The sequence below is a fragment of the Letharia columbiana genome (assembly GCF_014066305.1).
Source record: "Letharia columbiana isolate WasteWater2 chromosome Unknown xpSc0000156_s0, whole genome shotgun sequence".
Classification (NCBI taxonomy): Eukaryota; Fungi; Ascomycota; class Lecanoromycetes; order Lecanorales; family Parmeliaceae; genus Letharia; species Letharia columbiana.
This window is the reverse complement of record NW_023501194.1, coordinates 1-17315: the sequence shown is the minus strand read 5'-3', so window position 1 is coordinate 17315 and position 17315 is coordinate 1. Positions and strand designations below refer to the sequence as shown.

The window sequence follows — 17315 nt, the reverse complement described above, 5'->3', positions numbered from 1 at the left end:
AATATCGAATATATATTCGATATCGATTCTTATACTAAAAAGTCGTCTATTAAATATTTAAATTCTTCTTTATCTCGTATATAAAGCTTTATATAGCGAAACTAAGTACTCTATACTAGAGTATATATTATTAATAAATATATACTATTTCGCTAAGAAGTAAGCTTTTAAATTCTAATATAGTCGAGTATAATCTTATACTCTTATATTATAAGTAATATTTAAAAAGTTAATAAGTATATAGATAAATCTCTTCGACGAGTTATATATATCGTAAAGATCGATAATATATCTCTTCTTTTTATTAAAGAAATTTTTATTATTAAATACGTCTTTAGATTTATATAATAGCACGATATCTATTCTATCCGCCTTTTCTATTACTTCGAGAAAGTCTTTTCTATTATTATTTATTATATTCTTATATTATCGCTCTATCTTAGAGAGCTATTAAATATACTATTCTTATAGCTAAAATAGAGCTATTATAACTCGTCTTATATAATTATTTATATATCTCTTTAAGACGCTTTATTAACTAACTAAGAGACGATAACTATTTATACTTTTATTATATTCTAGCTTTTATAATATAATCTTAAGTTATATCTTAATTAAAGCTTATTAATAAGAGAAGTTATTATAAAATATAGGATTATAAGAGATAAGTTAAAGAATATACTAAAAACTCTTAGAATTTATATAAGTAAAGACTCGCTATCGAGCGTCGTTATATTAAGAAAGAATATAACTCGTCTAATTTAATTTAGATATAAAGAGTCGCGGCTTTATATAACGCTACTTTATAAATACTTTATAAATTACTCGCTATCTTCTTATTATATAATATCTAAAACCGCGTCTTATATAACTAATAAGAAAGAGATTAAATAGCTTACGTCTATATACTTTCTTTATCGATAAATAAGATATAGTTATATAAAAATTTAGAGTAAAAAGAATTAGATATAAGAAAGATTATACGATTTTCTTAGATAATAACTAAGCGAATCTATTATAAATTTATTAAAGAAGCTTATTTAATAGTGGGGGTATTTAGACTAATCTAGATAATTCTATTCTTCTATAGCTGAAAGTCTGAATATTCCACTATTCCACAGCAAAAAAAAAAGTGGTCTGAAACTCCCTATTATTATTTGACCAAAGTGGAGAAGTGCTTCTATGCCCGAAGTGTTTCACATCATTCGATTATTTCACTTGTACGCCGGTATTTGGCGTGAGATGAAATTGACCACTCCCACCAGCGAGGGGCCTTTTAGGGCATGAGTTCATACAAGATGGAGGGTGATTGGGGCCATTATTGTAGCATTGCTGAAGTTGTAGAAATTGGACAGCTATCAGTTATGGGCGTGGCTTCCTTGCAGGCTTTTACAGCTAGTCCATATGTAGCATAGCGGCTTGGCCTGGTGGGATATATCCTGCAGCAGCCTTCCTGCTTCATAGAATAAAAACACCTCCTACCCACCAGAACTCCTCTTCTTCAAATCTCTATCCCTTCCATTTTCTTGTGTGCGGGTAGCATACGCTAGGCAGCTCGTATTTCCGCACCGCCGTAGGGGTTCTGATATGCCACTTGATCCGAGTAACAATAATAGCTACAGTAATTAAAAGAGGTAATAAAGAAGATTGAGAGACTTGACCGCGCTAAAATACGGGTTCCCGAGGTCACATCCTGTCTGAAGAGTCGAGATGACCATGGCAACCAGCCACGACGCAGGCGTTCAAGGGACGTATCGAGATCCAGCAGCTGTCGTTTCGGACGCAATCCATGATGGCAAAAAGCACCTGCTTTTAGCCGCAAGTGGCTCTGTTGCCACCATCAAACTGCCCCTGATCATATCCTCGTTTGAAACCCACCCGAATCTCTCGATTCGAGTCATCGTCACCAAAGCGGCGACGAAATTTCTTGCCGGTCAGTCTCCCGAGCAGCCCACCGTTCCTTCCCTGGCCTTGCTCCCCCACGTGGATGCCGTGTATCTCGACGAAGACGAGTGGATCGACCCGTGGACGAGGCATTCGAAGATATTACATATCGAGCTCCGCCGTTGGGCTCACCTCCTCGCGATCGTCCCCATGTCCGCGAATCTTTTGGCAAAGGTCACAGGGGGTCTCTGCGACGACCTCCTGACCACCGTAATCCGCGCTTGGGACGTAAAGCGTGCAATTATTGCGGCGCCGGCGATGAACCAGATGATGTGGCTAAATCCCATCACGGCAAAGCAATTAGCGATACTGGCCGAGGAATGGGACTGGTTTGAAATATTATCGCCACAGGTAAAGCAGTTGGCATGTGGTGACGTTGGCCAGGGAGCCATGTGCGATTGGCACGAGATTGTCGCAGTGATTGAGGAACGACTAGCAAGCACTTAATTCGTTAACCTGACAAGGCGGCAGCTGCACAGCGGAGAATTGTCGGAGGAGAGGGTTTTCATGCGAGGGGGGGATCATTGCCATTCAATACATGAGGCTTATTCCACTCGATAGCTACGCTCCCAATCTACGCTGGAGGTTGCGGTAATACGCTTCAGCCCTGTCTCATCTTCCTTCAGCCTGCCTGCGACATTTCATTTCGCAGGACATAACCACACCTTCAAATGAGATGATAATAGGCGGCCTTGCCTTGGCTCTGATTTACAACCACCGGAGACCTCGAAGAATGAACCTATAGTAATGTAAATCATGTATGTTCTACATGGGCGGTTGCTCTAGGGCGTTTCTGCGAACACATCTCTCACTTTGGATATCAAATTCCGCCTTGTTACCGCAGGGGTCAGTAAGGCCAGTCGAAGTCTTTGGCCCTAGCTTCGATGCTTCCAAGATGGCTATGAGGAGGGAAGAGAGGCCCTAAACCAAATAACAAGTGGTGGTTGGTCTGCCAACAACATTGCCGTGCCTGACCGTCATACGTGCACTCGATGAATCACGGGTCACGCGTACCGTGACCGTGACCGTGAAAGTCCTCAAGCTTTCCGATTCGACTTAAGAACCTCGTTCCCCGACACTGGTGCTGTTCGTGGGACCAGAGATTGAGTCGACAGACGGTAGTGTACCGAAAGATTTAAGAAAGAGATCAGCGAATTTTTTCTCTCCACCAGTCATTGCTTCCATCGCCTCTACGTGAGCAATCTGAGTCTCGAGTGAGTCGACGTCTTTCACACTTTGACCATCATCGGATTCTTCGTCCTTGTCGTACTCCATCACCAGTTGCTTTTGTAGCCGGGATATCTGTTCATCGATCCGTAGCTCGCCCTTACCAAATTCTTCAGCTCTAGGGTCAGCCCGATGAGCAAGGTCAATGAAAACCCTCATTGCCCAACGAGCATCAGGCTATCAAATTCGCCTGGTGAGCGTGCTCTTGGATGCTGGAATCCGGATAGAGAAAAGCATAGAAGTAGTTCAGTCTCATACTTAAGAATCCAGGGAGGACGGGCCTCCAGAAATGGATAAGTAGAATGGAGTTTGAAGGAGTGTGTTGTTGCATGATCATCTTCAAGAAACTGTAGTCTATCCCACTGTTGGACCATTCCACCACATAGCTGTCTGTTTCCATGTCAGCGTCGTGCAACAGATGCCTGAGTTCGTCCCGTGTCTTTCCGAATGTCTCTTTTTCTTGCCCATAGACCTTCCTCATGACGGCACAAGAGAAATTGGCCGTAGATCCAGTACGAGGAATAGCAGCCTAAAGTTCCGGGATTGATTTGTCGTACTTGATGGGGGTGTCAATAACAACCTGTCAAACCAGGCGGCGAACTGCGATTTCGACAGGGAAATCTCTGAATTAGTAAATCGTCTTCTCGAAAACCTCCTACTTTAGTGACACGAATTCGAAATCAATGTAGAAATCCCCGCCTCGTATGTTTACCGGCTCGGTCTTGCGAATCAGACTAACAACAGCAGAAGGGACGGAAACCATGGACAAACATGCTGTCATTTCATTCGGGTTGCTTCTACGGATCCCGCAACCATGCCGTGGACGACGCGGAGCCGGGATCTCAAGGCGCAACGCCGTCCGCTGCAGCCACATCTTGCGATGTCTCTCGCAGGCAGGAATGGCTCGCCCTCCATTGATGGCGGCCTTGTCAAGGCAGGCCACGCTAACATAACAAAACCCATTCTTCGCCTTTTCCTTCAGGGCCGCCCCTCTGGCGTAGGAACTACACACACACATTCAGGCACACTATGCGGGCCTTCACCCTCGGTGGCGGCGCGAAGGTTGGGCAAATTAAGAGCGGGACAGCTGCAGATCAGCGGCCATAGACAGATTCAAAAACATTCTTCAATCTACTTTATTAATCAATCGAGTCTCTCAAGGCCCAGAACCACCAACACGCACCAAGTCGTAGGTGCAGTAGCGCGGCCTTGATCTACCGCTTGGGGCGTTATCGTTGGAGCAACCGAGCAATTACGGTTCCCCCTGCATATGCATATGCATGACAATGCGACAGCGAACAAAAAGTGCAACAGAGACCGAGGGGAAGGCTCAATTTGAGTTGAATTAGGAGTCGTTCATGATTCTCATTGCACCTTCGGACACAACGTCAATGATGCATCGGCTTCTTATTCTCTAGAAATTCGGCGTTTCGACATGTACCTCGCTTTTGGTGAGGGACTCCATGGCGCCGCGCTCTGGTTTACCCTTGTCAGCTCAATAGCCGTGAATCGGCACCGGCTCATTTGTGAGCCAAATGCTCAAGATTGACATATCCAGACATGAAATCAAGCACCATTGGATAAGATTACCAACAGCCCCAACCACTATTCTCACGTGAGCTCGGTGAGAGCATCGGAACGAGCACGAGACCTGGAGTTGGGTATGTACCCTGGATATCTTGCAATTTGCGGGCAGGTGGTTAGAGAAAGGAATACGGATACGTCTTCCTCTGGGCTTTGCCCACCTTTGTCCCTCGTTGTTCAAAGTATTTCGATATATGTTTAATTATTTTCATCCTCTGCCGTGTCTTTCCCTTCCTGATTCCTCTACTTTCTCCATCGCCAATACCTCTTCACCCTCTCCCCCCCCAACATCACTCTCTTGCCAACCCGGGAACAAGCGGCAACGTGTGAGGGTCGTGGTCATGCATATAAATGGATATCGATTTTTGCTTAGGGACGGAGGCATATAAACCTTGCAAGCATGAGTAGAAAAGGTCAGATCTTAGCTCAGAGGTATTTGCCAACAACTTTATATACAGATCTCGGAAGCGTGTTTGCTTCCACAATCGCCTCGAGCTTTTTCAATGGCGGCAACCAGTAGCCAGCTCTACGCTAAGCCGCAGCCGCCTTTCCACGCTGGTAAGGACAGTCCTCATCGGCACTAATTCTGAGGGTGATGGCAGTTGGAGATCGAAATGTTGTTGCTTTGACAACTATCGATACGCTTTCAACAGCCTGTATAGCAGCCTCCGAGACTCGGCGTCGCTCACTCCGCAGAGCTACCTTGCATAGTCCCTACGCCTCAAATTATAAACATGCGGTTACGCATTCAGAGATGACTGGAAGGGAGAAATGGTCACCTCTTAGAAAACCATTTTTCACCGTTCATGCGCGATCCAAGGTGAAGATAATTGGGGTTATCTGCGAGGAAGGTGTTACAATACCAGCCCCTCGCATACATGTCGCGTATTACCAGGGCTGGTAATTGCCAGCCACCAGCCACCTGTTTTATGTATATAAATATCCGTACATTCCATGAATCAATAATCAGTCTTTCAGTTACAATCATTCTTTCTAACATGTCTGATATCCTACTTTCAACAGAAGGAACCACACTCTGGGCTCATAATGATTTGCAGCTCTTGGGGGTTTTCATCATTCAAACAGGCCGTATGCACATGGGAAGAGCAGATAGGGGCGTACACATCGGGGACTGAGCCCAGGTTTTGGGACGTTAGTAAGGCGTTTGGTCTGGCTTGGCTTGGTTTACAACATCTAACCTCGCACGAAACTGGTTCGGCAGACAGCACACGCCCTTATCATGACCTACTCAAGCCACCTCGCCGCCCTCCTCGTCCAAAATGAACACTAGGGGGCACAAATTTAAGGGCGGACATCGTCGACACGAGTTCATCGATGTCCGCTGGAAGAGAAGGCGAATGACCTAGTCTTCCACTGCTTCCTTTGCTAGTCTCTGCCGCTGAAGATTCGAGTGTATTTGCAGAGTCAGGATTGTGACCTTGAAAGGCCTCGGTACTGTTAGTATGTTGCTCGCGGTGGAAAGCTCTGGACGCAGCAGAGCTATGCTTTCTTGGCCGGGAACGCAGCATGGAGCTACGCTTGTCAATGCCTGTATTAACGATTTGGAAATCATAATTCTGCACGATTGTTAGACTGAGCGAGCACTCAAAAGGCCACGCCAGGGTCCGTGCTTACCTTGGGGAAGATATGTTTATCTGTGAGATGCATCCGTCGTTTTTGCGCAGTCGAGCAAATTTTGTCGCAGTCTTCAACGAAACATTGGTACTGTTGCTCGCTGTCAGCACCGACTTGATATTTCCCAGATCTTTCCCAGAGCAATAATCTGCCCAGACGTACCGTCTTCTCTTCCTTTGCTCTCCGTGCTTCGGTCAAAGGATCATGATTCTCGCTAATATGTAGCCCTAGGAAGTGCTCTGTAGGGAAGTTTTTCCGGCATTCAGAACATCGATGTGCGTGCTCTCTAGCGTAATGGAGCTCGAATTCCTCGAAGGTAGAGAATGATATCGTATCATGGTGGGGTGGAAGGGAGCATTTCATAACTCTTCGTGTAGAACGCTCGTCCGATGTCTGTATGTACTTTGAAGGGTGCACTGGTGCATCTGTTGAGGCTGGAGACGAAGGATCTGGTGTTGGAGAAAGCGAAAAGGTCGTCGTCGGCGAGGGGGAATCTTCTCGTGAGCGTTTAGGCATAGCTTGTGTGAATTTAGCGGTGAGGAGGTTACTCTGGTTACTTCTTGCCCAACATACTATCCCTCATGATGCAACATCAGTCCCTCAAAGAGACTTCCACAAGTGTTGGAAGAGTAGTGCGGTGTGCTCGAGAACGATAAGTACATGAGAGGATGAGAGTACCAAGAGATTGGCTTTCCGGCTCCTCAAGAAAACAAGACTCGGACATAAGATATGGACTTAAGGACTCCAATCGCGAACATCACCTACACATATGAATCCCGCGCATGACTTCCTAGCGAGCAGACTCTTTCAAAGTCTTTGCAATTGTGCCTTCTAGTCGACTTCCTCAATGGACTGTTCGAGTACAGTCCAACCGTTGGAATCGCGTTACTATCTCTAACGGCGCGGCTTACCGTGGGGTCTTGATGAAGAGTCGGAGCTGCTCCGTTCGCCATGGCAAACACAAATGAGGAGAGATGGAGGTACTTCTGGTCTCCTGTTTTGCTATTGAGATGGAAGCTCAAAACGCACAGGCTGGCCCACCGAGCAGAGAGAGACCTGTCGACCTACCTGGGCAGGGAAGACTCCACATTTCCGAACATTGCCCATTTCCTGGCTCAGTACATCTTTCATACACCCTAAGAAAGGCACATCTGACTGTTGAAGATACCGCACGGCATGTGAAAACGTTATATTGCAAGATTTTGAATTTGCCATCGGCAAGAGTGCTGAGAATAGGCTGTGGGACGCCCATGGCAAAATCAACAATCGATTTCGCAAGGAACTGAAGCACGTTTGTCTCTCATTTTCCGCGAGTTACCAATCGCTCTCGACGCTTATGCCGTTGGTAGTTCCGAGAGACTGCGGGAAAGAGAAAAGCGGTCGAAGAACGCAAACTCGTCAAACACTTTCTTGACTTCATCAAGTCTGGTCAGCGTTTCTATCGTGGTTACATACAGAGATTAGCATCGCGATTCGGTGGTCTCCGAGAGCTGGATGCTGTTGCTAACAGATTGACCCTAAGCAGTAAGATTGTCAGGCGAAAGCTGAACAAGAGACCCACATGTTGACTGTGTCTTTATAGCTCTGTCGGCTGATGAGCCAACACAGGTCTCCGGCACCTTGGCCCATTCCATCCTCGTATCCTGCCATCAGACGCTCGTCCGTCTGGGCGACCTTTCGAGATGGCGTGAGACACAGTCTGTAACAAAGAATCGCAATTGGGGCCCAGCTATAGGATATTATAATCTCGCTGGTCTGATACACCCTATGTCAGGAGTTTCCCACAACCAACTGGCAGTCATTGCACTGGTTGACGTCAATCACTTGTCGGCTACTTATCATATCTATCGCGCATTGGCTGTCGAGGAGCCCTATCCTATGGGAAAAGACAACCTGGAGGTTGAATTCAAGAAGATTGAAGAAGCTTGGAGTAAGGGGGAGTTGATCATGACTGATCCAGTCAAAAACAGCCAAGAACCGGGAAAAGCGCTGGTGGGATGGTTCATGCGCCTACATGCTCGATGTTATAAAGGCCTCGACTTTCCAGAGCATGAAGAGCTTGAGAGTGAGGTGCTGAGCCAGCTCGCGGTCGACTTGAAAGAACGGTCGTTCGAAGGTACCTTGAGCAAATTTGTTTTGATCAACATAGCTGCCGAGTTCTTTGCAGGAGTACGACTACAAGGTAAGCTATCAGCTTCATGTTTGTACTATGCTCAGACATGCTGAGCCACTCTCTTAGAATGTGGGGGTTCTGCGGAGGCATTACGGTCGTTCTTCTTCCTTCAACGCCTGAACGTAAGAACGTTTTTCGCCCTCCTCCAAGTACTTTTACCAGAATTGGAACGCTCCGTCAGCGAACATGTCCAAAGCGACGGCGCAGCACCCAGTTCTGGGTCCGCCAAAATTACCGCCGTTACGCGCCGTGTGTTACCAGCTCTGAGACAGTACAGTTCCTGGCTTCTTTCTAACGCCGAAATCCTGGCAGCTCAGGTGGGCGACAATGTATTGAACGTCCAGGTTAGAGAATTGTGGAAGATCTACGCAACCACTTTGACCCTTCTAACATCAACATTCTTTGTTTCCGAGTTGCCTCAAATTGAATACCTCCTCGATGAAGACGAAGATACTGTGGGGTTTAAGCCGTTAGACAATGAGAATACAAAGCGAAGATACTATAAGGAGGTTAATCTGGTTTTTCAAAAGCCCAGGTACCATGATCGAGGCATTCAGCGTCATCATCCTAATGTGGAGATGCTAGGGAGAATTGGAGACCTGTTGACCGATGGCATGATTCAGCACTTAGATGACGTATGTTCTTTCTGTTCTATGTCTGGTGAGGAAGCTCATTGGAAAACAGAAAGTCCCGATCAAGCTTGTGGATGTGGAGGGTAGCACGACATTCATCTACGTTGAAGAAGGCATGCGGGAAGAAGAAGGCTACCAAGCGCCGTTGTCATCAACGGGTATCGAGCTCGAGGAAGTCACTCATGTTGATGAGACGACGCTACCTGAGAATCATGCACCAATTTCGATCAGTGAAGGAGCCTCTCAGGCAGCGTCCATTTCCGTGAATATGGATCCGGCTTCGAAGCGCATGGTTGATGATCTTGTTGACTCTGAAACGACCGACGATGGTGACGATTCTGGATTCATCGACCATTCTATGAAAGAGAATTCACATGGCTTCGCAAACCCAGAATATGGCCCTTCAACAGCTCGAGATGTTGGCGATGAGACTAGCTATGGCCTTATTGGTGATTCCACGGCACGAGAGCATTTCGGCGACCTTCAGGACCCGGTTCCCGATTCCCCTAGGCCCGTACTCCCAAGTATTACCAATTCTCCCTTTGCGCTTCAGCCAGGCGAACGAACGCCTGGGTCTCGACCCTCGACCGCGAAGCGCAAGACACCAAGTCATTCTCAACAAAATTCGCAGACCAGGTTTCCTCTTCAGCGGCAGCCAATCGGATTCTCTGCGGACTCGAGTCCTAGCAATCCTAGTACCATGCCAGATCCCGCCCCTGGTTCGCACGCGAACGAATTCTACCGGAACCAGCCTCCTCCGAAAACCACGTTTCCTTCGGTCCAGAACTACACAAGGGGTCCCAGGACCTTCACGACTTTTGGAAATAACCCTCTCCAAGCGGATGAGCCCAATTTTCTGAGTTTGGAAGTCTTTGAAGGAAGCACTTGGGGAGGAGGTAGCGATCAGAGCGGTAGAAAGGCTACTAACGTTATGACACCTCCAAATGGGCAAGGTGCCGGTTGAAAGCTAACATTGGTGCGCTAAGGTCAATTTCCGACTCCGGAGTCTCAAATCATCAAAAATATGCGTCCTGGACTGATAGTGCAAGAACATCTGCTCTCGTCTATCTACGTGCTATGCTATGTGCTACGCCAGTGCATGCCGTGCACTGATATATGGAGGATGAAGTCCATTTCGGTCATATCACGTGGTCGTCATTCCGTCGTACGCCATGAGAATTCAAGCGCTTTTAGTTGTTGAAACCCGAACGCCTCTGCTGTGCTCGGCTCAATTCAAGGAGAGAAAGTCGTTTTTCGACGTCGGCTGATAGCTTTGCTTGGGGAAGGGATATCTTTGGAGGAAGGAACTGTGTCAGCTCGAGAGCGCAAGGTGTCCAAGTTGTCATTAAGGACCAAAGGGGACAAATAATGAGTTTGAGTTTGAATTGATGTTGCTCGATGTCGCTTAATGTCTTTGCGATGGTTGACAGGATGATGAACTGTGTCTGCGAGGAGGAAATGAACGTACTGTGGTCCCAGCTCCTTGATGCTCAGACTCGCAAGCCAATGTCCCATGTCAATCGATTCATCGAGTGATTTTCCCTCGACGACACCTGCAACAAATCCGCCAGCAAAGGCATCACTTGTTCCTTAAATCAGCATGGTACTCCCCAAAAAGACGTATCAACAGCGCTCACCCTGCACCATTAGTATCGCAGATATCCTCCTTCTTGACCTCCATAATCCCAAACTCCTTAATCTCTTTCTCCCCCTGCACCGCCACAACCGTACTCTCGGTCCCCTGCGTAAAGATCACTGTCCTCTTACGTCCTTTGTTCTCCTTCGGCAAATCCGCTACCAACTGCGCGATCTCTTTCACATCTTTCGTCTCATGCCCCTGTGACTCTGCCCAGCTCCTCGCTTCGGTCTCATTTCCAATTATGTAATCCCAATACTTGCTCGTCTCAGCCAACTGATCCTTGAAAAACAGCGGGATGAAGGGAGCGGACAAGCTCATGATGAAAACCTTATCCTCCTTGGCTGCTTCCTCCGCCAGCGCCATGATCGCGGGCACGCAGACGGTCAAGTGGTATCCGCCGACAAAGTAGACCTTCGCCTGCTGCGCCAGTTTCCAGACCTCGGGCGATTGGAGATGGGAGATCTTATACTCGTTCGCGGCAGCCAAATGCGTGCACATGGAACGGTCGTGGCCGGTGATGATGACCCCGCAGCGGCCGGTCGGTTGGTCGGGAGAGACGAGATATTCGGAGCGGACGCCGGCTTCTTCGTTCTTGGAGCGCAGGGTCGTGGCGTATTTGTCGGAGCCGACGCAGCCGATGTAGAGGGTGGAGTGCGGGGGGAGGATGTACTGCGGGTACGTAGGGGGTCAATGTCGCTGTGCGGTGTGCGTTGGGAAGATGGGGGGGGGAAAGGGAAAGAGGGAGAAGTACTTGTGCACCACGGGTAGTGTTCTGCGCTGCACCGCCAGCTATGAGCTTTGCGTCGTGGTTCTGGAGCAGGTCTTCGTAGAGGCCCATGTGCTTTTCTTCGGCGAGTATGGCGTCATTGGGCTTGAGACCGTATTTGGAGAGCATCGCTTCATCGCTAGGTAGATATGGTTAATATTTTTCCGAGCGGTGAGACGGGGTGTTGGAGCTTACCCTTGGCCTTGGATATCTGGACAGGCAGCTCTTTCAGCCTTTGACTCGGTTCATGGGATTGGGATTGGGGGCACTCACCGAGTAACGGATTCTCTAGGCAGAGCAGAGCGTACTTTTGGGTGGATGTCATGATGTCGATTTGATGGATTATAATGAGCGATTGTTTGGAAGTTGCAGAGTTGTTGGCGACAGCTGAGAAAAAAGACGCCTCGACGCGAACGCTCGGAGATACTCGTAGAGACGATGTGTTTGGGACTAGCGTTAGGGCAATTCCTTTACTGTCAACAGGGAATTTCAGCTTCAACGATGTGCTCGTCAGTCACTGCGCAGTGGGATCGGTCCCTGAAACCGAGTATGGCATAAGTTTTCTGATCATTCCTTCCGCAGCTGGGGGTATAAATTCTATCGAAGCAACATTGACGCCCCTAAATGCAGTCTGATACAGCTTATGCAGCCCATCTTCAAGCCTTCTGCGGCTTGACTCTTGCCGGGCCTAGTCCATTTCGTACTTCATCAAGCTGTTCCATGCCACTCTGATACCCACCCTTCTTGACCCTCTTCTTCCCGCTCATGGAATACCCACCCAGGAAGTCATCCATGATGCTGTCGAAATCTGACCTCTGAACCAGAGATGGTGCTTGACTAGAAGCCATTGAACTCCCCGTCATGATGGATGCTCCACCATCGTCCATGTCCATTTCGTCCTCGGCGTATGCTTCTTCGATCTTGTCGAAACGTGCGTCGAGCAGAGTCTGGCCTTCTGTTCGAAAAATGGAAGAGCTTGTCATTGAATAACCAGTGCTAGAAGTCATTGCCCCTTTCCTTTTCTTTCGTCGACCGCCAGTCATTGAGGTTCCCGTCATGATCGAGGACTGCAGTTCAGCATTAGAGGCTTGCAGCTGCGCCTTTTTGGCAGCTTTGTCAGCTTGCTTGAATTTACTGAATTCCTTCATCCAGTCGCCATCACCATGGTCAGGTCCATCCTCCATCATCGTATCTGTACTTTGCGGGACGGGTGGTGGAGGCATGTCTCCGGTCTCGTACTCTTTGCTCGGCTTCTCCGTCTCATCTGTCTCCCAACCAGCTTCATCGCCTGCGTCCTCGAAGCCGGCCTCCTCAAATTCCTCCAAGCTGACTTCTCTGCCGTCCTTCGCTATCTCTCCGAAGAAATCTTCCTCATCATCAACGTACGCCTCGTCTTCCAAAGCTTCCAGTACCTCCCGTAACCGGGGATCCATGTCTGGCTGGAAGCCGGCCAACGCATCTGGCACGTCCTGCTGATCCTGGTATGTGCTCCTCCTCAAGTCCTTGGACGGCAGCAACTCATCATCCAAAAGCTGGGATCCTCCACTTTGACTGGCTACGCTTTCGCTCCGTTCTTCCTGTAAAGATGTCTCTCTCAGTGCATCCTCCAAACTCATTTTCCCTTTCCCTTTCCCATCCTTTTTTTTTGTTGCAGCCTCGACAAGGTAACTTTGTCCATTACCGCTTCCAGCATTGAGATCTCGTATATGTTGCATATAATCATATTCGGTATCGTCATAAAAAATCCCATGCTCTGCAGCCTCTCCTTCATTGTCTCTAACGCCTGAAAGTATACTGCTTTCGGTTGGGCCGAAAAGCTCTGCTTCTAGGTCATTGCGGTTTTTGATCTTATGGGCCTGTGAAGGAGCAAGCTCTTGGAAGAGCATGGAGCTGGAAGAAGCATCGTGGATTTTCGGGTCATTTTGAGGCCGGTTCACAAGTTGAAATGTTGTGGAGGCATTTTTGTCACTTTACTGGAGTCAGCATTATAGTATCAAGGCATTAATAAGATATCGGACTCACATCCACCGTTTTCGCGGCATGTTGGAAACTGCCGCTACTCACGCAGAAGTTTCGATAAGCAAAATGTTCTGTCGGTGGTCTCGAATCTGTCACCAAAATTTGGCGAGAAGTGACGTTGGGCTTGGCAAAACCAGCCAAGAGAAGCGTAAAGCGGCATTTCCCCTAGGCCGTACGAGTAGGTAGGCTGGGGTACAAACCTGCACAGCTTGGCACGCGATGTTACCCCCACTCATTCGGCCTCGCGCGGCCGTGGCCGCTTTAGCGATTGAGCTAGTTGAGCAGGGGTGGGGATTATTTTCTACTCACTTCCACACCTAAGTCGCCGGCCTTAATTCAGGCGATCCAGAAATGATCAAGGAGAGAGGATTAAAGAGGGGCTATATGCCGCTCTCCCTCACTCCTTGTGCTACAATGACTCTAAACTCTTCTCCTCGCTCTACAAGTACAGGGTCATAGTTCGACAGGTCTCATCTAAAGAGATATTTATGAGAGCAAAGGCCAACGGTTATATGAATAGAGTCTGAATACTGAGACTACTTCACCCTCCTTACATTGCAAAGCTGTATACAGATATCCTCGCCGCCCTAGACCTAACCATCGTCACCACCGCCTTCCCCACCATCTCCGAGCACTTCCACACAAACGCAGGCTACATCTGGGTGGGCGCCGCCTACATTCTTGCCGACGCGGCCTCGACGCCTGTCTGGGGCAAAGTAAGCGATATTTGGGGCCGTAAAACCGTGCTCCTCATTGCTATTGCCGTCTTTTTCATTGGTAGTGCGTTGAGTGCCACGGCCGTTAACATGGTGATGTTGATTGCGGGACGGACGGTGCAGGGTTTGGGTGGGGCAGGGTTGGTCAATCTGTCGAATATCGTGATTGCGGATTTGTTTTCTATGAGATATGCTCTTCTGTGGATATCCATGATTGATTGAGGCAATAGACGCTGATGATTTGGAGGGGTCAGTCGAAATATGGTGGCTTTCTGTGCATGACTTAGGCGGTTGCCTGCTCCATTAGGCCTTTACTTGGAGGGACACTCTCAGAGAAAGTAAGCTGGCGGTGGTGCTTCTACATCAACCGCGAGTGATATTATCTATGCTATAACTAACTGCTGACTTCTTGCAGTTCCGTGCACTGCAGTGGTGCTTGTGCTTATGTCATGGACTCTAAAACTCAAGACTCCAAAGACAGCCCTAGTAGCTGGGCTGAAAGCGCTAGTAGCTGGGCTGAAAGCGATAGACTGGCTTAACTATCTCACGATTGTCGGTAGAACTGTCATGATCCTCGTCGGAATGAACCTCGGCGGCTCGTCATATCCATGGAATCCCGCAACGGTCATCTACCTCCTCGTTTTTGGAGTCTCTACTTTAATCCTCTTCATTCTCGGTGAGTGGAAAATTCCGCAAGTCCCTTTCATCCCTCTGAGCATCATTAACACGTGGCAACGTTCGCCCACGCTTGTTGCTGCTTTGCTCCACGGCTTCGTGCTCTCCATCACTTTCTACTTCCTTCCACTATACTTCCAATCTGTACTCGGAACTAGTGCCTTGTTTTCAGGGGTCTTGCTACTACCGATGGCCATTCCTGTATTCGTCGTAGATGCTTTCACAGGCTGGGTTATCTCCGCGATGGGGGTGTATACATGGTTTGTACGCGGTGGATTCCACGTATGACCCTTGGGAGCGGTCTACTTATTGATCTACCACACTCGCGACAATGGGCCCGGGTGGCTATATTTCAGATCATTCTTGGTGCCGGTATCGATCCAAACTTCCAGGCACTGACCATCGCTTTCCAAAGCGCTGTCAAGAGCAGCGACGTCGGTACAGCTACCTCTACATTCAGCTTCGTCAGAAATCTTGCTACTAGCATAGGACTTATTCTTGGCGAAGTAGTCTTTCAAAACGTCATGCGTGGGCAATATAAACTTACTGGCACATTAGCCAATGGAGGAGGGGCGTCTAGTGTTTTCACAGTCAACAAATTACCCGCAGATCAGAAGACTGCAGCACGGGACGCGTATTATATTGCAATTCGCGATTTGTAGATCTTACAAACAGCCTTCTCTGCTGTGGGACTCGTGACTATATACTTCATCGGGGGTCGGGTATTGAGTAAAGATCATACGGTTGTGGAGACAGGGTTGGAAGTCGAAGCACGACGAGCAGCAGAAATAGAGAAGGAGCGCATGGGTGGCAGAGCTGGTAAACAAGATGCAATTGTATAGATCTGTGGGCCAAGAATTGCCCAGCATGCCTTTGCGGGCGTAGACTAGAGCTGTGGGCATCTAGTTTGTAGAGCATTGATAAAATCCTCTATTTATAGGGAAGAAACCGAAAATGGCGCTCGTGCTGTGACATCAATTGACGATTTCGTAAGACAATACCTGCAAAATCCAGGATCGCAAGGACTTCCCTCTTAAGGGCAGACCAACACCATTGATAATGACAGCCATAGGACAGCAGAAAGAATTATACATTCTGTCAGTTGTATCCCACTGTCCCAAGTGCCAAGTCATAGCTAGGAAACATCGTTAGCCACATAATCGCCCAGTTTCTAATACACTCTGAAGGAGAAGATACATGTCGAGCAACAAGGTATCACGGATTGCTACCTGTTCTACAATTTGTCATTGCCATGGGCAATGATCATGTCTGTAGGTGTTCATATAGTACGCGTCTGAGTATATATAAAAAAGAATATGCGAATGTGAAATGCGCATGACCATACCTAGCATCCATCATCCTCCTCGGTCACTTATCTGAACATCACACCCATTTTGAATTGACCAGGCAGGAGGCCTATAACGCCGCTCACCACACCGAGAGTTTTGGAGCATCCCGTCGGCAGCAAAATTATGCATATCACAAGCGCTATCACTGGCGATACTTACCAGAGCGTCTACGGGTCTTTGGCAAGGACGTCCAACGGGTGTTAGCCAAATCTTTTGGCTCTGTGCATAGATATATGCCTTTGCAAGCCCGCCAGCCTGGCAGTGAGATACCTTGGTCGTATGTTCAGGTATACGAATGTACTCAAGGTGCTCATCAAACCTGAGATATGTGAGTCGTCTATTTCACTTCTGCAACATAATGGCTACGGTAACGAAACTAACGAATAGCGAAGATCTTCCCAATATCTTTCTCAGAAGGAAGCACGTCATCAATATACCTACTCCATGTCTAATCTGCTCAACTCTTTTCATCTGCAACCTCCTCCGCCCCACTCCTATCCAACACAATTCCCCCACTTCCTAAATGTTCCACCATCCACCTCCCCGGCCCATCCCAAAACTTAAATTCCGTGCAATAATTTCTCTCCCCAACAATCAAGAACAACCACAGTCCCTCAACAACATTGCTCAATTCCCGCCACGTGAAAAGTCTTTGCGAACCCTTGACACTCCGCACGACGAGATAAAAGCCGTCGCCCAGCGTATATGCCAATCTCTGTCGATGGTCAATGTCGAGAACGGGAAAGGCATCCTCACCTTCAATCTCGATGGTTTCGGCAATGTCATGCTGTATTACGGCGATAAGACCACCCATGCTCATGAGGTCAAGGCGGTGGCGGGGGTAACCGAAGCCTAGACGGAGGTAGATCTGGGTGTTGGGGACGGAGAAGCTGTAGGGAAGAAGTATGCGAGAGCTCAGAGTGTTTGAGAGGTTGGAAGTCAATGAAGCTTCGTAG

The 17315-nt window shown here is 48.0% G+C and overlaps 9 protein-coding genes across 9 annotated transcripts; 5 read left to right on the top strand and 4 right to left on the bottom strand.

Annotated features, from left to right (window-relative positions):
* Positions 1–1710: 1710 nt before the first annotated feature.
* On the top strand, positions 1711–2391 carry HO173_013441 (uncharacterized protein; the record flags this gene model as incomplete). The annotated part of the gene is made up of 1 exon (XM_037315258.1): positions 1711–2391. One exon carries the CDS (start codon positions 1711–1713, stop codon positions 2389–2391), a length of 681 nt encoding a protein of 226 aa, XP_037157860.1.
* A 609-nt stretch (positions 2392–3000) lies between these two features.
* HO173_013440 (uncharacterized protein) lies at positions 3001–3652 on the bottom strand (the record flags this gene model as incomplete). Its single annotated transcript, XM_037315257.1, has 2 exons — positions 3001–3281; positions 3430–3652. The coding sequence occupies 2 exons, from the start codon at positions 3650–3652 to the stop codon at positions 3001–3003; spliced, it is 504 nt and encodes a 167-aa protein (XP_037157859.1).
* Positions 3653–5771: 2119 nt separating this feature from the next.
* Positions 5772–6906, bottom strand: HO173_013439 (uncharacterized protein; the record flags this gene model as incomplete). The annotated part of the gene is made up of 3 exons (XM_037315256.1): positions 5772–5887; positions 6005–6332; positions 6391–6906. The coding sequence occupies 3 exons, from the start codon at positions 6904–6906 to the stop codon at positions 5772–5774; spliced, it is 960 nt and encodes a 319-aa protein (XP_037157858.1).
* Positions 6907–7341: 435 nt separating this feature from the next.
* Positions 7342–10159, top strand: HO173_013438 (uncharacterized protein; the record flags this gene model as incomplete). The annotated part of the gene is made up of 6 exons (XM_037315255.1): positions 7342–7508; positions 7555–7681; positions 7740–7914; positions 7973–8572; positions 8630–9198; positions 9248–10159. The coding sequence occupies 6 exons, from the start codon at positions 7342–7344 to the stop codon at positions 10157–10159; spliced, it is 2550 nt and encodes an 849-aa protein (XP_037157857.1).
* Positions 10160–10423: 264 nt separating this feature from the next.
* Positions 10424–11925, bottom strand: HO173_013437 (uncharacterized protein; the record flags this gene model as incomplete). The annotated part of the gene is made up of 6 exons (XM_037315254.1): positions 10424–10487; positions 10664–10777; positions 10833–11503; positions 11586–11739; positions 11796–11811; positions 11874–11925. 6 exons carry the CDS (start codon positions 11923–11925, stop codon positions 10424–10426), a joined length of 1071 nt encoding a protein of 356 aa, XP_037157856.1.
* A 331-nt stretch (positions 11926–12256) lies between these two features.
* On the bottom strand, positions 12257–13642 carry HO173_013436 (uncharacterized protein; the record flags this gene model as incomplete). Its single annotated transcript, XM_037315253.1, has 2 exons — positions 12257–13568; positions 13623–13642. The coding sequence occupies 2 exons, from the start codon at positions 13640–13642 to the stop codon at positions 12257–12259; spliced, it is 1332 nt and encodes a 443-aa protein (XP_037157855.1).
* A 465-nt stretch (positions 13643–14107) lies between these two features.
* HO173_013435 (uncharacterized protein) lies at positions 14108–14557 on the top strand (the record flags this gene model as incomplete). The annotated part of the gene is made up of 2 exons (XM_037315252.1): positions 14108–14126; positions 14193–14557. The coding sequence occupies 2 exons, from the start codon at positions 14108–14110 to the stop codon at positions 14555–14557; spliced, it is 384 nt and encodes a 127-aa protein (XP_037157854.1).
* A 222-nt stretch (positions 14558–14779) lies between these two features.
* On the top strand, positions 14780–15672 carry HO173_013434 (uncharacterized protein; the record flags this gene model as incomplete). Its single annotated transcript, XM_037315251.1, has 2 exons — positions 14780–15270; positions 15309–15672. The coding sequence occupies 2 exons, from the start codon at positions 14780–14782 to the stop codon at positions 15670–15672; spliced, it is 855 nt and encodes a 284-aa protein (XP_037157853.1).
* A 1210-nt stretch (positions 15673–16882) lies between these two features.
* HO173_013433 (uncharacterized protein) lies at positions 16883–17215 on the top strand (the record flags this gene model as incomplete). Its single annotated transcript, XM_037315250.1, has 1 exon — positions 16883–17215. The coding sequence occupies one exon, from the start codon at positions 16883–16885 to the stop codon at positions 17213–17215; it is 333 nt and encodes a 110-aa protein (XP_037157852.1).
* Between the last annotated feature and the right edge of the window lie 100 nt (positions 17216–17315).